This window comes from Petromyzon marinus, chromosome 37, assembly GCF_048934315.1.
Source record: "Petromyzon marinus isolate PM22_M1 ecotype Great Lakes invasive population chromosome 37, UKy_Petmar_22M1.pri1.0, whole genome shotgun sequence".
NCBI classification, from domain to species: domain Eukaryota; kingdom Metazoa; phylum Chordata; class Hyperoartia; order Petromyzontiformes; family Petromyzontidae; genus Petromyzon; species Petromyzon marinus.
The window spans coordinates 22,557,642-22,574,188 of NC_133703.1; the positions used below are offsets into that span (position 1 = coordinate 22,557,642).

The window sequence follows — 16,547 nt, forward strand, 5'->3', positions numbered from 1 at the left end:
GAGTACCTGGTGCGGTGTGTAGTAAACATCGCCACTGAGGAGACAAAGGCGGCCGGGCGTGGTTGCTGGCCAACCCACCCCCTCGTGTACCGTTCCTGCCTTCATAGGTGCTCGCTAACAGCACGGAGGATCTTTGTCTTTGTATGTAGGTATGTTGAACTTCTTTCGCACCGTACTTAGCCAATCGTGGCTAATCGGAGGTGCGGGGAAAGGCCAACAAACTAAACACAACAAGAAGCAGTTCTCAAGAAATCAGTTTTCAATCGAGATTTACTATACAACTGTAATCGCTGTGGGCTGTTTGGCATATTGTAAATGTATTATCTGACCAAAGGCTGTCCACTTATAAGTAAACGTATTACTTTTTGTTCATCAGCTTGTATAGGCCTTCCACACAAATCGCACGGAAGCACGGATTTATCCTGTTATCGGCGCAACAAAAGTGTGGATCGCGCACGTGACTTCTGGGTCATTGTCAGGCTCCCTCGATGTTTATTGACGGACATTACGATGCGGACGAAGACAACGTTGAAGCTGACAACCTGAAGGTGACAACGTGATGGTGACTGACCTCCACGGACACCAGCGTCAGTCAACCTCTCCCTCCTGTGCCCAACAGGAGGCGCACCCACGTCGGGGCACGTCCGAGAATGAAGGTTCTCTCTCCCTCTCTCTCTGCTCACGGTCTTAGTCGTCAAGGCGGACAGACTGGATTTTTTTGCCCCGACCGGTTTCTTCACATCAAAGTTGAGATCGCAATCTGAGATGGTCGACAAACGAGGCGTTGACCTTACAAGTGCCGAACCAAGTGCGTCATGCCAAAGATAACGTCGGGTCTCAGCTGGTGCCGCGCGATGGAGACCTCCAGGCAACCTCCTGCTGGTGACGAGCTTACGGCAGCGATGAATAAGCGACTGAACGCGATATGTCCCTGCCCTTTGGCCGCAATGGACGTTGATGCCTTGCGAGGAGGATGGCGATGCATGGCCAATACCGCCCGCGTAAGGAGAAGAATCCTGGGCGCGATCGCCAGTCTCAAACCGTTGTCCCGCACAGTAACCCCACTTGCACTGCGCGCTGTGGTCAGACTTTCATGTGTGTGTGTGTACACGCCAGGCTACTTCGTGAACCGCGTCCACCGGCTCACTCACCAGCCTCGACAAGGCCAGTAGAAAAGTTGGCATACGATTGGAGAAGAACTCCAGCACCACCACCACTCCACCACTCCACCACCACAGTGCAGCTCCGTGTGCGTGCGCACCGCCACCACCACCACTCCACCACCACCACTACAGTGCAGCTCCTTGTGCTGTGGTGGAGCCAACTCGGGGTGTGGAGGACGCCACCCGAGGATGTTGGCTCACCAGGCCACGAAAAACCTTGAACGAGAAGTCCACAGAGATTACCGCAAACCAGAGTCTCAAAAGAGACTGGTTTTGTTGTTGTTGACATGAGCCGTCCTGAATAATGGAGGAGTCTGAGCGTTGCTTCAGTGGTGACCGCTCAAGACGACGACTGCGCATTCCAAAACGTGTTTCAGCAGAAGCAGATCCCTGCATTCAAGAGGTGTCTCGTCAGCGATGCGGGGCCTCTAATCCACGTCTGGAAGATCATCAGAGTTCTAATCCCAGATGGTGACATCATCGTAGTCGTGATCACCATCATCAGTCGTGATCATCACTTAGGGTCGATAAAGTGTGTGCCAGGTTGTAGGAAAGTCAACAGTATGTATGTTGAACTTCTTTCGCACCGTACATATCCAACGGTGCTAATCGGATGTGTGGGGGAAGGACAACTAAACAAAATCTATATAATTTATTATTATTTTACGATGATATGAAGGAAAACGCGGGCTTCGTCAACAAGGCCTGAGTGTAACTTGTGTGGTTATGTACTTGTTAAATGGTGCATAGGGAGAACCTCTTTAATTTTTATTGGAACATGTTTTTGACAAAGCGCTGAGGCGATGACCATTGTGACGGAGAGACTTCACGTGAACACGATCACCGATCGGTTCGTTTCGGCGCGGTCGAGTCGGCGTGGTGGTTGCGGTGTGAGCGAGTCGGCGTGGTGGTTGCGGTGTGAGCGAGTCTGCGTGGTGGTTGTGGTGTGAGCGAGTCGGCGTGGTCGGTGCGGTGTGAGCGAGTCTGCGTGGTGGTTGTGGTGTGAGCGAGTCGGCGTGGTGGTTGTGGTGTGAGTGAGTCGGCGTGGTGGTTGTGGTGTGAGCGAGTCGGCGTGGTCGGTGCGGTGTGAGCGAGTCGGCGTGGTGGTTGTGGTGTGAGCGAGTCGGCGTGGTCATTGTGGTGTAAGGGAGTCGGCGTGGTGGTTGTGGTGTGAGCGAGTCGGCGTGGTGGTTGTGGTGTAAGGGAGTCGGCGTGGTGGTTGTGGTGTGAGCGAGTCGGCGTGGTGGTTGCGGTGTGAGCGAGTCGGCGTGGTGGTTGTGGTGTGAGCGAGTCGGCGTGGTCGGTGCGGTGTGAGCGAGTCGGCGTGGTGGTTGTGGTGTGAGCGAGTCGGCGTGGTCATTGTGGTGTAAGGGAGTCGGCGTGGTGGTTGTGGTGTGAGCGAGTCGGCGTGGTGGTTGTGGTGTAAGGGAGTCGGCGTGGTGGTTGTGGTGTGAGCGAGTCGGCGTGGTGGTTGCGGTGTGAGCGAGTCGGCGTGGTGGTTGTGGTGTGAGCGAGTCGGCGTGGTCATTGTGGTGTAAGCGAGTCGGCGTGGTGGTTGTGGTGTGAGCGAGTCGGCGTGGTGGTTGAGGTGTGAGCGAGTCGGCGTGGTGGTTGCGGTGTGAGCGAGTCGGCGTGGTGGTTGAGGTGTGAGCGAGTCGGCGTGGTGGTTGCGGTGTGAGCGAGTCGGCGCGGTCGGTTTGTTACGCCAATCAAATCCCTGCGTGACGCAGGGATTTGATCGGCGAGGCCTGGGGCCCGTCAAGTTGACGGCACATTTGGGTCGTTTCAGATGGTCCGACACACACCGTGCGCTGGAGAGACCGGTTCAATAAACCCGCCGCGTGTGAACGGAGTCTCCTCCTGGACACCTTGTGTCCGAGCGTGGAGAGCAAGAAGATCACGCCGGAGAGCTGTCGGTTTTTATTTCGTTCATTATTGTTGACCCCCACTCCGCTCCCACTGTGCCCAAGAGGACGATCACGGCCGGGAAGAACCGAGGCACGGTGGGCATGGGTCACACCTCCAAGGAGCAAGGCACGGTCAGCGGGGTGCAGGAAGGGATGTGAATTCGTCGTGAGGAGGCGCAGTGGGGACAGCAGCCCCGTGGCACTGGGGGTGTGGGTGAAGGAGGTTAAAGACTCGGCACCACTGCGAAATCCCTATCAAGTGAAACAAACACATCTCGGCAAGCTTTTTACTCATGTACACATACAATCTTGATTTGAAGCTTTCGTGACGGCAGGAATCCATACTCTTTGGTGCTTTCGGTAAAGTCACGTAGTTTTATATATTTTTTAAGTCACGTATGTATCATATTTTATACCTACGTGACTTTACCGAAAGAACCAAAGAGTGTACACATACAATGTCTATGTTTTATTTGGATCTCCGCCACCAAACGAATACATTCTAACAGTGCTGTGGGCGCACTTACAAGCCTGGTACACACACACGCCTGGTACACACACACACCTGGTACACACACACGCCTGGTACACACACACACGCCTGGTACACACACGGCTGGTACACACACACGCCTGGTACACGGCATCAGGTCACGAGGTAAAGAATGGCCATTCGGGACTCTGCAGCTAGCGGTGTATCATCGTCGTCACCACCACCACCACCACCCTGTGTCAAGAGAACGATCGCGGAAGTTGATGTCACGGAGCTAGTTCCGAAGCCACTTCATTTAGGCCTCTGTACACTCGGCCAAGGCTGCGGCGAATGCTGTACTTGTAGTGGGGTTGTATTGTTTTGAACACCGAGTGAGTTAAAAGTCGAGCAACACGGCAAGCAAGCGGAGATGTCCTCAATGGGTTTTGAAACAAACAAACAAACCAGGGAGGTTCCTTTTGAGTGGCGAGTGTAATTAATAGATGTAGCATAACACGAGGAAATGACTGCCTCCCTCCTATTATAATCAAACGAATAATTCTCCAGGGTTAAACTGGTACATTTTCGTGCAATAATTTTCCTGTAATAGTGAGGTCATTTTAACACTGCTAGGTTTAGGAATGACTTTGAATATTGCATTGCTTTACACGGTAGATACTGTATTTAAATACAAGGAATGTATTTTACTCTCGCCTCTTACACCCTCAATAGTACTGCTTGTTGCTGGTCGCTTCGTGCCTCGGGCCTTGGGGCCCTGTACTCAGAACTGGGGCCACGGTGGCTAGGAGATGTTAACTACCTCGCCTGGGGTACAGGAGGTTGGGGGTTTGATCCCGACCCTGACGCCTGCTGTATATTTGGAGTTTGCGTGTCTCTCTCCCCATGATCGCGTGGATTTTTCTCCAGGTCTTTCGGGTTTTCCCTCCACGTTAAGAATAAAAATGCGTTGAGCGTATTTGACTGCTGTACATTTATACGCGATGGGCCACTTCGTTGAGCTATCATCTACAAAAGAGCTATATAGCTCAGTGGGCCTAGCCTGGTAAAATAAAAAAAGTTACATAGTTGCATAGGTGGATTCATTTATAGATAGTTCAATGTTTTCTAATAACTCTCTTAACTATATTCTTAACAGGTGTTTGCATATCGTGATTATCGTGTGTTACATACGATTCGGTTTTACGTTGAACTAGGAGGACCCGTGTCTTACAGGACCCGTGTCTTACAGGAGGACCCGTGTCTAACAGAGATGGGGCTTTGTCGATTCCAGCTCAGAGTTCACCAATATTGGTTTCAGCAAGCCTCACTTTGCTGATGAGACACTGAATGTCGACACCGGTTCAGGGTTGTTATTGTCTTAAACAAAACGCAATGCTGCTGGGAATAAAAAAATGCACTCACAGAGAAGGCCGCGTGTCAGCTGGCTTGTTTAAAACACTCAGATTTGTTTTAACGTGGAGAGTATTATCAGCAAACGATGGCTCCCATATCTTAGAAAATCGTGTAAGATTGAATAAGACGTGTATTGAGCTTTGAGAAATATCGAAGCTTTGAACTAAAATGTTGTATATCTCCCTGTTACTTCAGTGGGGTGTCTATGAATGGAGAGATGTGTTATTAGAATGTCATTTAGAGACAGAACGAGGAACACGTGTGTGTTTGTGTGTTCGCGCGAGCGAGAAAAAACGCGGGCTTAATATAAGGCATCGTTTCAACTTTAACGGTGAGTAGATAGATGGGCTTGAGACCAGCCCGTGTGCGGGTGTTGCTGCATGGATTCTTGCATGGCAGGATCGTGAGAGATCGCTACGGCCTGGGGAAGGCCATCCAGCAGTGGATTGATCATGGCTGCTGCTGGTCTGTAAGTAGATCACCACATTCAATTGTAAAGAGCGAGCTGTAGAGTTTACAGCTTTCTCCGCGGTCTTGTTTGGCGTGACGTCCGACGTTTCACTCCACGTGCTGGGAGCTTCTTCAGGAAACGAAATCGAGTTGCTAAACTGCAACAGTTCATTGAGCACATAGGCGAGAGAACACACGCTGGTTAATGACACTGTGGAGGGGGCGGGGGCGGGACGTCCACCCCCCTCCACTCCCCCCTCCCCCTCGTCGGCGCCTCTCGCCGGGCCCCCGCCGATCGGGTGATCGCCCCCCCCCCGCGCCAGCGCCCCCCCTGAGGGACACGGCTAAGTGGCTGCGGGCACGCCACCGCCCGGGGTTATCCCGCAAACTCCCGCGTACACCGCCACACAAGTTATTTTTTTCAGTTTAATTTACTAGGTATAACCCTGTGAGCCATGCGGCTCTTGACTCGGGTGCAACCGCAACCAAACAAAAACATGGGCCCAGAAACATCTTAAAGTGACTACGCGCAACAGAAACATCCTGGAAAAAACAGCAAATTCTTCCAGAAAAAAACACCGCACTTGAACGCTGAAATCACACTGCACCGATACTCTGTACTAAAGTTCATTAACGGAGCAAATACACCCTACCTGGAGGGGGGGATATGTCGCGGGAAGAGCTTAGCCTGACTCTGCCTACGAACGCAGTCGCTGAAACGTCCTACCACGTACCTCGTAGCTGTGCTCACGGCGTCGCACGGACGTTGTGAGAGTCGGAGGGAGAAGGACGAGCGAAAACTTCACCCATCATTGCCTCGTAGCAGCACTCGCTGGCATCACACGGATGCTGCGAGCGGCTCGAGGAGGCAGGACGGCAGAGACAGAGGGTCTTGACGGCCCGGAGGTTGAAGACAAGAGACCAAAATCGTCCCGGGCCACATTTTTATTCTCTAAACTTCAAAGGCCCAGGGTGATATCATACCACGCAGCCAATCGTGCGCCTACCTGTGGTTACCGGCCCCTTGTTACCGCGCCGGCCACCCATTGTCCCTCGTTGCCCATTGTCTGGAAGGGCGCTGCGCTTTTGCTCGCTTAATATTCCGCCCTCCGTCCTCACCCCAATGTCGTGAGTAACTCAACGCGGTTGGCCCAGGGAACTTTCTCTTTCTGCGCCCATAGATTTTTAAGCCAATTGTAGGGGAATCGCAATGTAACCTGTCCTGTGGGGGTCGGCCAATCTCCTGGCACCGGGAAACCGTGGGACTCTCCCTCTAGGGGCCCTTCGGATTAAAACCCGACGTGCCAGGCAACGCCCCGCCAGGACACTGCGTGTGTGCACCACAGCGCCATGTACGCTTCATCGTTTTTGTTTTAGTTTCCGAACTGAAGTGTCAAGAGTGGGTACTCCCACCTCTTCAAAGACCTTTGACAAGCGTGAAAGAGTAGGCCAAATACGCTCTTGAGCAATTGCAGGGCTGCACCTGAACGTCAGTTCCTGAATAAGCTTCCAGCGTGTGGAGCGAAACGTCGAACATCGGTACTGACCAACCACAAACCTGAAAAAAAACCCCACACACAACCCCATTAGCGGCGGAGGGCGACACGGCACAACGCAGCTCCGAGGAGCACGGCCGGCCACGTACGGCGCGAAAGAAATTCCAACGCACGGTCCCAGTGGTGCAAAGGGCCACGCGCGGTGAGGCGGGGGGTGGCGTGGCACTGCCGCCAATGGGCGCAGAAGCCGCGGCCGCCTCGGCCTCGCGGGGGGTGAAGTGGGCGAGACGGGGAGGAGGCGGAGAGGCAGGGAGGGAGAGGCAGGGAGAGAGAGGGAGGGAGAGGCAGGGAGAGGCAGGGAGGAGAGGGAGGGAGAGGCAGGGAGAGAGAGGCAGGGAGGGAGAGGCAGGGAGGAGAGGGAGGGAGAGGCAGGGAGAGAGAGGCAGGGAGGGAGAGGGAGAGAGAGGCAGGGAGAGAGGCAGGGAGGGAGAGGCAGGGAGGGAGAGGCAGGGAGGAGAGGGAGAGAGAGGCAGGGAGAGAGAGGCAGGGAGGGAGAGGGAGGGAGAGGCAGGGAGGGAGAGGCAGAGCGGAGAGGTGAACCCCACCCCCTGCTCAGCTGGGAGGAGCCTGAGCCCTAGAGAACACACGGCGCAAAATCACCACCAACACCACCACACCATCATCACCACCACCACCACCCTACGCTCCCTTCCGACTGCCACTCTGCCGCACTGTCGGAGCGGCGTGGCGGGGCTCGGCCCAGAGTGGTGGAGGTCGCCGTGGGGCTCGCGTCGCCCCGGGGGAGGGGGGAGGAGGGGGCGACGACGTTTTGTGAATGGAGCGGTGCGGGGCTGCCGCTCGCAAGCGACGGAGTTTGTGTGGACTGTAGCGGCGGCACGTGACGAGCTCCGACCCACAATCACCACCATCCACACCGCCATCAATCAGCATCGCACTTTATTTATCTTCACACTGCTTTTGGTGGAGATTCCTCTTGACAAGGGGTGGGGGGGAGGGGGAACGAGGTGAGAAGAGGAGGAACCCTTCCCGTGGCGGCCTCCCTGCTCACGGGATGACGCTCAGAGGAGCGACACGCGGGCACAGCAGTGCCGTTTGCGAGTGACCACCTCTACCACCTCTACCACCTCCACCATCACCTCTACCACCTCCACCATCACCTCTACCACCTCCACCATCACCTCTACCTCCACCACCATCACCTCCACCACCACCTCTACCTCCACCACCTCCACCACCATCACCACCTCCACCACCTCCACCACTACCTCCACCACCATCACCACCACCACCTCCACCATCACCTCCACCACCACCTCCACTACCTGCACCACCACCTGCAGAGAGAGAGACGGAGCTAGCACCGGGAGGCGAGCGTGGAAGGATGCCTGCCCCGGAGGGACACTGCCAGAGGTTCGAGGCGAACATCTTTGACAGGAGCCGGTGCCAGAACTGCTTCAAGCCCCGGGAGCAGCACCTGGTGGCCAACGAATACCTGGGCCAGGTGAGAGCAGACGCGGAGCGACACGAGGACGAAGATCCCCCCCGTGTAGCCTGTAGTAACAGGCTGTTGGGACAAGTGCTGTTAGCGGACACCACCTATGACGGCCGGCACCCGCCCACCCACCAAGCGGTCATATTGGATACAGCCATCACACAGCACACACCTCGTCATCGCCATTTACCTCCTCAACATATTTGCCATAGGCAAGAGATAACCCACCACCACGCCACACAGCCATCACGCACCCCGCATTGCACAACGCTCATACATCACCCGGTGTCCATCGCACGCTCATTACACACAACACCACACACACACAATACCACACACACACAACACCACACACACACAACACCACACACACACACAATACCACACACACAACACCACACACACACAATACCACACACACACACAACACCACACACACACAACACCACACACACAACACTACACTACACACACCACTACACACACCACACACACACAACACCACACCACACACAACACAACACCACACACAACACTACACACCACACCACACAACACCACCCACACACACAACATACACAACACACACACACGACACACACACAACACCATACACCACACACACACAACACCATACCACACCATACAACACTACACACACCATACAACACTACACACACCACACACACACCATACAACACTACACACACCACACCACACACACAACACCACACACACACAACACTACATACACAACACCACACACACACAACACCACACACAACACCACACACACACAACACCACACACACAACACCACACATACACCACACACACAACACCACACATACACCACACACACAACACCACACAACACCACACACACACAACACCACACAGACACCCCACACACACCACATGCAACAGCACACACACACCACATACACACCACACACACACCACACACGCACCACACAACACCACACACACACACCACACAACACCACACACACCCACCCACAACACCACACACACAACACAACACCACACACACACCACACACAACCCCACACACACACCCACAACACCACACAACACCACACCACACACACCACACAACACCACACACACCACACACACACACCACACACAACACAACACCACACACAACACAACACCACACACTCCCACAACACCACACACACCCCACACCGCACTCACACCACACCACACCACACACACCACACAACATCGCACCACACACACAACACCACACCACACACACAACACCACACCACACACACAACACCACACCACACCACACACGCCACACAACACCACACCACACACACCACACAACACCACACACACACCACACACACAACACCACACAACACCACACCACACACGCCACACCACACTCACACCACACAACACACACCACACAACACACACCACACAACACCACACCACACACACCACACAACACCACACCACACAACACCACACCCCACACACACACAACACAACACCACACACCACACACACAACACCACACCACACAACACCACACATACACAACACCACACAACACACGCCACACAACACCACACCACACAACACCACACAACACATACAACACCACACAACACCACACCACACACACACCACACACACACCACACCACACAACACCACACATACACTATCGCCTCCCCACCATCATACGTATCCATTACACACTGCCATCACCCTCATCATCACACACACTACATATGCATCACCCATTACACCCCTATAACACCCCATGACACAACATCTCACAACATCACACAACATCTCACACTCATCACACGTCACTGCACGCCTGTGAAAGCCATCGCACACAGCCTGTTACACGCGCATCGCACGTGTGTAGAGTATCTCATTCGCTATGTTACACGTATGACAACACCTCAGCAGCACACCCCAAGTGTGTACACTTCATATGATACAACGAACACGACACACGCCTCCTACATTACACCTCCCGTGCATGCACCCCCATCACCCATCATCGTGTACATCCCCATCGCACACAGCTGTCGTACACCCTCACCCCCACCCCATCGGGCCTATAACGTACTATATTGCACACCCCATCACCTACCTCCATCACACACACACATACCAATCACACTCATCAACATCACACACCAATCTCACTCATCATCATCACACACCAATCACACTCATCAACATCACACACCAATCTCACTCATCATCACACACCAATCACACTCATCATCATCACACACACACCAATCACACTCATCAACATCACACACCAATCTCACTCATCATCATCAGACACCAATCACACTCATCATCATCACACACCATACACACTTATCGTCATCACAAACCAATCACACTCATCATCACACACACACACACCAATCACACTCATCATCATACACCAATCACACTCATCACAGTCATCATCATCACACACACACACACACCAATCACACTCATCATCACACACACCAATCACACTAATCACACTCATCATCATCATACACCAATCACACCCATCACAGTCATCACACACCAATCACACCAATCACACTCAACACCATCACACACCAATCACACTAATTACACTCATCATCATACACCAATCACACCCATCACAGTCATCACACACACTAATCAGTCATCATCACACACACCAATCACACTAATTATACTCATCATCATCACACCAATCACACTCATCATCATCACACCAATCACACTCATCATCATCACACCAATCACACTCATCATCATCACACACACACCAATCACACTCATCATCATCACATCCGAACGGCATTCGCCGCTCGTTGTCGAGGTTGCCGGTTCGAATCGAGCGGCCGCCCCTGGTTATAACTGCGGGTGCAATAAACGCAACGATACCACGTGCCCTCTGCTTCACGGTGATCGCTAAAGACCCCCTGACGGCATTAGCAAGGGTTAGGCCGTCGTATGCCCGCGTGAAGGGTCCACATTTTTGCAACTTTCAAAATGACACCACAGATTACTCTCAATTGGCTTGCAGAGCAGCGACCATCGCTCCCTAGGGCGAAGTTACTCACGCCCCAGGGCACCATGCTGCTTTCTCGCTGCTGAACAACCACCACCACCACCTAAAGCTTCAAACTGAAACAGCCCAGCATACAAACCTAGTCACACGCCACCCCATCACAAACGATCACACACACACACAGACCCATCACGCACACACACAGACCCAACACACACAGACCCATCACACACACACTCCCATCACACACACACATACCCATCACACACACACACAGACCCATCACACACACACACAGACCCATCACACACACAACCCCATTACACACACTCCCATCACATACACACAGACCCATCACACACACAACCCCATCACACACACACACAAAACCCCATCACACATACACCCCCAGCACACACACACACACAGATCCATCACACACACACCCCCATCACACACACAACCCCATCACACACACACACACAGACCCATCACACACGCACCCCCATCACACACACACCCCCATCACACGCACACACACACTCCCATCACACACAAACACACCCATCCCTATCCTCATCACATATACATCACACACATCACACACACATCTCACACGCATCCCCATCACACACACATCCTCATCACACACCTATCACACACATCCTCATCACACACGCCACTTTTACTCGATGTACATGGCTGTATTTGCACACGACTGTACACAATCAATCAGCAGTGTGTGTCGGGAGGTCGCCTCCCTGAGGTAGAGAGTCAATCGCATCCCGGGGCTGGTAAAACGAGGACCGTCACTTGGACAATAATTGTCGTGATATGGTTGTCAAATGGACAATACTGGTCCACGTCATGGGAATGTGGAATTGTAATCACTGTCTCGTGGACAGTTGTATGAGAAAAGTCGTAATTTTTCGCGATCGTTTGTATCAAGAAAACACGTTTCTTACCGGCGTGCTTGATTTTACGAATAAGTTTTGTCATTGAAATTACAACTGGAATGACGATCGTGCGCACGGTAAGTGCGTCTGTGGCCACGTGACGCAAACTCTGGACCACACCGTGAAGCACTGCAGTGGTCTGCGCGCCTTCCAACTGACGAGCAACAGCAACACGACGCGAACTCTGAACTCTCCCTGTCTCTCTCTGCTGAAGCCCTCTTGTCGTGGTGGCCAGCAGCAGACATCGTCCTTGGCATCGAGCTCCTCCACCGTCTTGCCCACCCTCCGCGAGCAACTGCAGAAGGATGAGAGTTGCAACCTGGTGGGAGCTCTGCTCCAAAAAAAATGTCCCCATTCCAAAAACCCCCAACTCTTGCTTTCCCCTAGAGCAGTGGTTCTTCACCTGGGGTGCATCTCTCACCCCCCCCCCCCCCCCTGAGAGATGCCCTTTCTGGGGGTGCGAGGCATGGGCAGATTGCTTTAGAAGGTAAATAATCGAAAACACAAATTAAGCAGGGCATGTAAGTACAATTTAACTTTCTTTGATGTAACATGTGTATTTATTTAACAAAAAATACGATTGAGAACCTAAGGGCTGCATGGCTGCAGTAAATGTTAAGAACCACTGCCCCAGAGGGCATGGCCCGGCCTGGAGATTAGCGCGGTTGGCTACGTACGGTGCGAAAGAAGTCCAACGCACATGCATACGAGAGCAGGCAAACGCATTAATGGACTGCTGGGGTTGCTTGTGACTGCTCACACTCTCCATATCAATTGACAGATGTCTGAATTGCAATATTTAACAAAATCGTAATGCTGCACTTATGTAAATTGAGATATATTTGCAATCATCACCAGAATAATAGTCAAGATCATCATACTACGTACTATTGATTTAAATCAATTTACCCGTCATTCTGCTTTTGCTTTACTTGAGAACCTAAACAAGTAATGTACAACACCAGTGGGGACGTATCGTGGAAAGAGAGAATTAGCTCGCAATATTTAAACGTGGGACGACTGCACGAGAGAACATCGCCTAGGGCACTTGACTTGCGGGTGTGAACGTCCCAGATGAAACACACAGGTGTGTTGGGACGGCAGTTTTTGCTTCCCAGGACAGGTGGCAACCATTGTCCTCATGTCCGTGGCCATGCCCTCCCAGTGTCCAGGTCAGGGGTCGGCAGCTTGTGGCTCCGAAGCGGCATGCGGCGGCGCGGCTCCTTAGGGAACTGCTTCCTGACGGGGTTTTTTTTTTTTGATCAAGGACCACCACCGCCTCGTATTCGCAACACGGTGCGTTGCGGCTCTTGATATTTTGAGAGTTTTTTTTTAAACGAATTATATTAACAAAAATGGCTCGTTGTTTTTGGTTTGTCGACACCTGGTCCAGTCGAAGGGGGTAAACTTAAGTCAACAGCGCGTGAAGTGTAACTTTACCTTGTCATTTGAATGAGAGAGATGCTTTGGCGAGTGTGCATCCACGTCGCGTGCTGGCCGTGGGAAGAGTAATTCGAGAGCCCAATCGGTGCGTACCCAATGGCAATGCAAGCCGACAGCTGAGCGTGTTAATGACCGGCAATGTGTAGTCTACATCTGGTGTTCAGTATCACGATAACAAAAACAATGTTATTCCCTTTATCTGGACGGGTGTAGTGGCGGTGGTGACGGTGGTGGCGGTAGTGGTGGTGGCGGTGGTGGTTGTGGCAGTGGTGACGGTGGTGGCGGTGGTGACGGTGGTGGTGGTGGCAGTGGTGGCATGGTGGTAGCGGCGGCGGTGGTGGGGGCGGCGGGGGTGGTGGTGATGGCGGTGCTGGTTATGGCGGTGGTGGCGGAGGTGGCGGTGGTGGTGGTGGCGGCGGTGGTGGTGGTCAGTGGCGGCGACGGTGGCGGTGGTGGTGGCGGTGGTGGTCGGTGGCGGCGGCGGTGATGGCGGCGGTGGCGGCGGCGGCGGTGGCGGCGGCGGTGGTGATGGTGGTGGCGGTGTTGGTCGGTGGCGGCGGCGGTGATGGCGGCGGTGGTGGTGGTGGTGGCTGTGGTGGTGGTGGCAGTGGCGGCGGCGGTGATGGCGGCGGTGGTGGTGGTGGCAGTGGCGGTGGTGGCGGTGGCGCACGGCTGCGAATCCGGCGCTTTGTAGGCGAGATTTGTGAAACTTGCTAATGGGATTGGAAGCGCGGTAGCCAAGAGAGGTGGCAGTGGTGCAGCAGGTGGACTTAATCCATCTGTGCGGCCTCATTTGCACGATTGGTTTTCTTTCGGAACCCCAGTTTCCTCCGGTCGCGGGCTAAACACTCATCAATTGAATCGACCAAACATTCCAGTGCTGATTCTTTTTTTTCACTAAAGTAATTCATACGAATCGATTAATTGAAACGATAACCTCTGTAGATTGATGTATCGCTTCAATAGCTGATCGTGGCGACTCTATGCGGGCCTCCGCAAGTGGTGGCGGCGGCGGCTGCGCCTGGGCTACGTTCTCAACTCGAATTCTCTTCGGGTTATTTCTTTGGCTTTTCTAACGTCGATAAATACGCGGTTGTGTGCGTGCGTGTGTTTGTTTAAAAAAAAAGCTAAGAGCTTAGAAACCTTTCCAGAATGTGAAGAGAAACAAGGCGCGTGTGGAGTGAGCTTGAGGCGTCTTTGGAACTGACCTTGGCGTGTAACGTCCACGTCACAGAGCAGCGGTTTGTACACAATGCGCTCTCTCCCCATCGCCTGCCGTTGCCTGAGCAAATGCACCTGTGGGAGCCACACCTGTCCTGCTGTAGCCCTGCCCGATTTTTCTGGTCTCAGCTGTGGGTTTTGACGAGGCAGAGTGAAATATTCTCCAGCTTATCTTTCCACACGGAGGCTTATCTATCTCCCACGAGCCGAGGGGGGGGGGGGGGTGGTGGCCGCTACCACTTGGGGTGACAAATGCTACAGGTGTCCACCATGTGCAGAGAGCTCCGTGTGCGTTCTCTCTGTGTCTGCTTTCTAGACGTGCATCATGTTAAGTTCTCATGCTCTGTACATGTTCCATATCACAGTGTTTTGTTTTCTTTCCCAAAACGATATTCTCTGCTTTCAAATGTATGATGGTAGCCTTCTTCATTGGATCATATCTCACAAACGGCTATTACTGTGACCTTGCTATCATATACATTTGTAATCAAAATGTTCGAAGACAATTATTATTAGCGTTTGCCATCCTAGGTGGTACCACCGAAAATATTTTTTTGGGCCGATGGCTCAAGCGTTATCCGTCGCCACCAGTGCAAATGGGTTTCGCACATTGGTCTGGGACTCCACTAGGTGGACTCCACCTAAAAGGAGGTACCTTGTTTAGTCGTTGACTTGTAAACGTCAGCAGCACCAGGGAAACAAAGGCAGCTTTGGCACGCGTTTGTATCAACCGCAGCGCTCTGTACTGGCCTTCATATGAGTTCACTTGGGGTACACGTTACACCGCTAGAGTCTCTCCAGACTAAAGGGGGTTGTTTTTCTCCACTGTGTGTGTGTGTGCACCTTTGACTTTGCTGGAGTGTTCACAGAGGAGGGAGTGAAGTGTACGGACATTGGTTAATTTATAGCTACATTCTCACCCAACCCGCTCACATAGACCAACCCCAACTCTGTCCGTGAGAGACGAGAAACTCATCAGACAGAAATGCTGAGAAGGCATCGTGGTCATGTGTTCACTGCTTTGTTGGAGAGGTTCACGGTTCGAATCTAAGTGGCCGTCCTGGTTACTACTGCGGGTGTCAAACGTAGTAATACTATGCGTCGTGTGCTTTACAGTGGACGTTATGGATCCTCTGACGTCGTTTGCAAGAGGAGGCCATTGTGTGCTGGTGTCAGGGTCCAAATTTACCATATTCTAAATTTACCTGCAATTACCTATTTGTATGTTACCAGGTAAGGCCCACTGAGCTATATAGCTCTTTTTCAGAAGCGGCCTGGCCACAAATGATAGCACAACAAAGTGGCTTATTAATGACATTTCTTGTCGCCACACACTCTAAATGCACGTTGAATCTAAATGTGGAGGGATACACCGGAGGACCGGGGGAAAAATCCACGCGACCATGGGGAGAGACAAGCAAACTCCAAATCTACATGCGTCAGA

The 16,547-nt window shown here is 52.8% G+C and overlaps 1 protein-coding gene across 3 annotated transcripts in view; it reads left to right on the plus strand.

Moving 5' to 3' along the window:
- Positions 1-7,492: 7,492 nt before the first annotated feature.
- The window catches only part of LOC116949594 (myosin phosphatase Rho-interacting protein-like), a 176,122-nt gene continuing 167,067 nt past the window's right edge, over positions 7,493-16,547 (plus strand). For all 3 annotated transcript variants that reach the window (XM_032967055.2, XM_032967056.2, XM_032967058.2), the window contains exon 1: positions 7,493-8,423. In XM_032967055.2, coding sequence (XP_032822946.2) covers positions 8,304-8,423 — 120 coding nt within the window. In that variant the 5' untranslated portion in view covers positions 7,493-8,303. The remainder of the gene's footprint in view (positions 8,424-16,547) is intronic.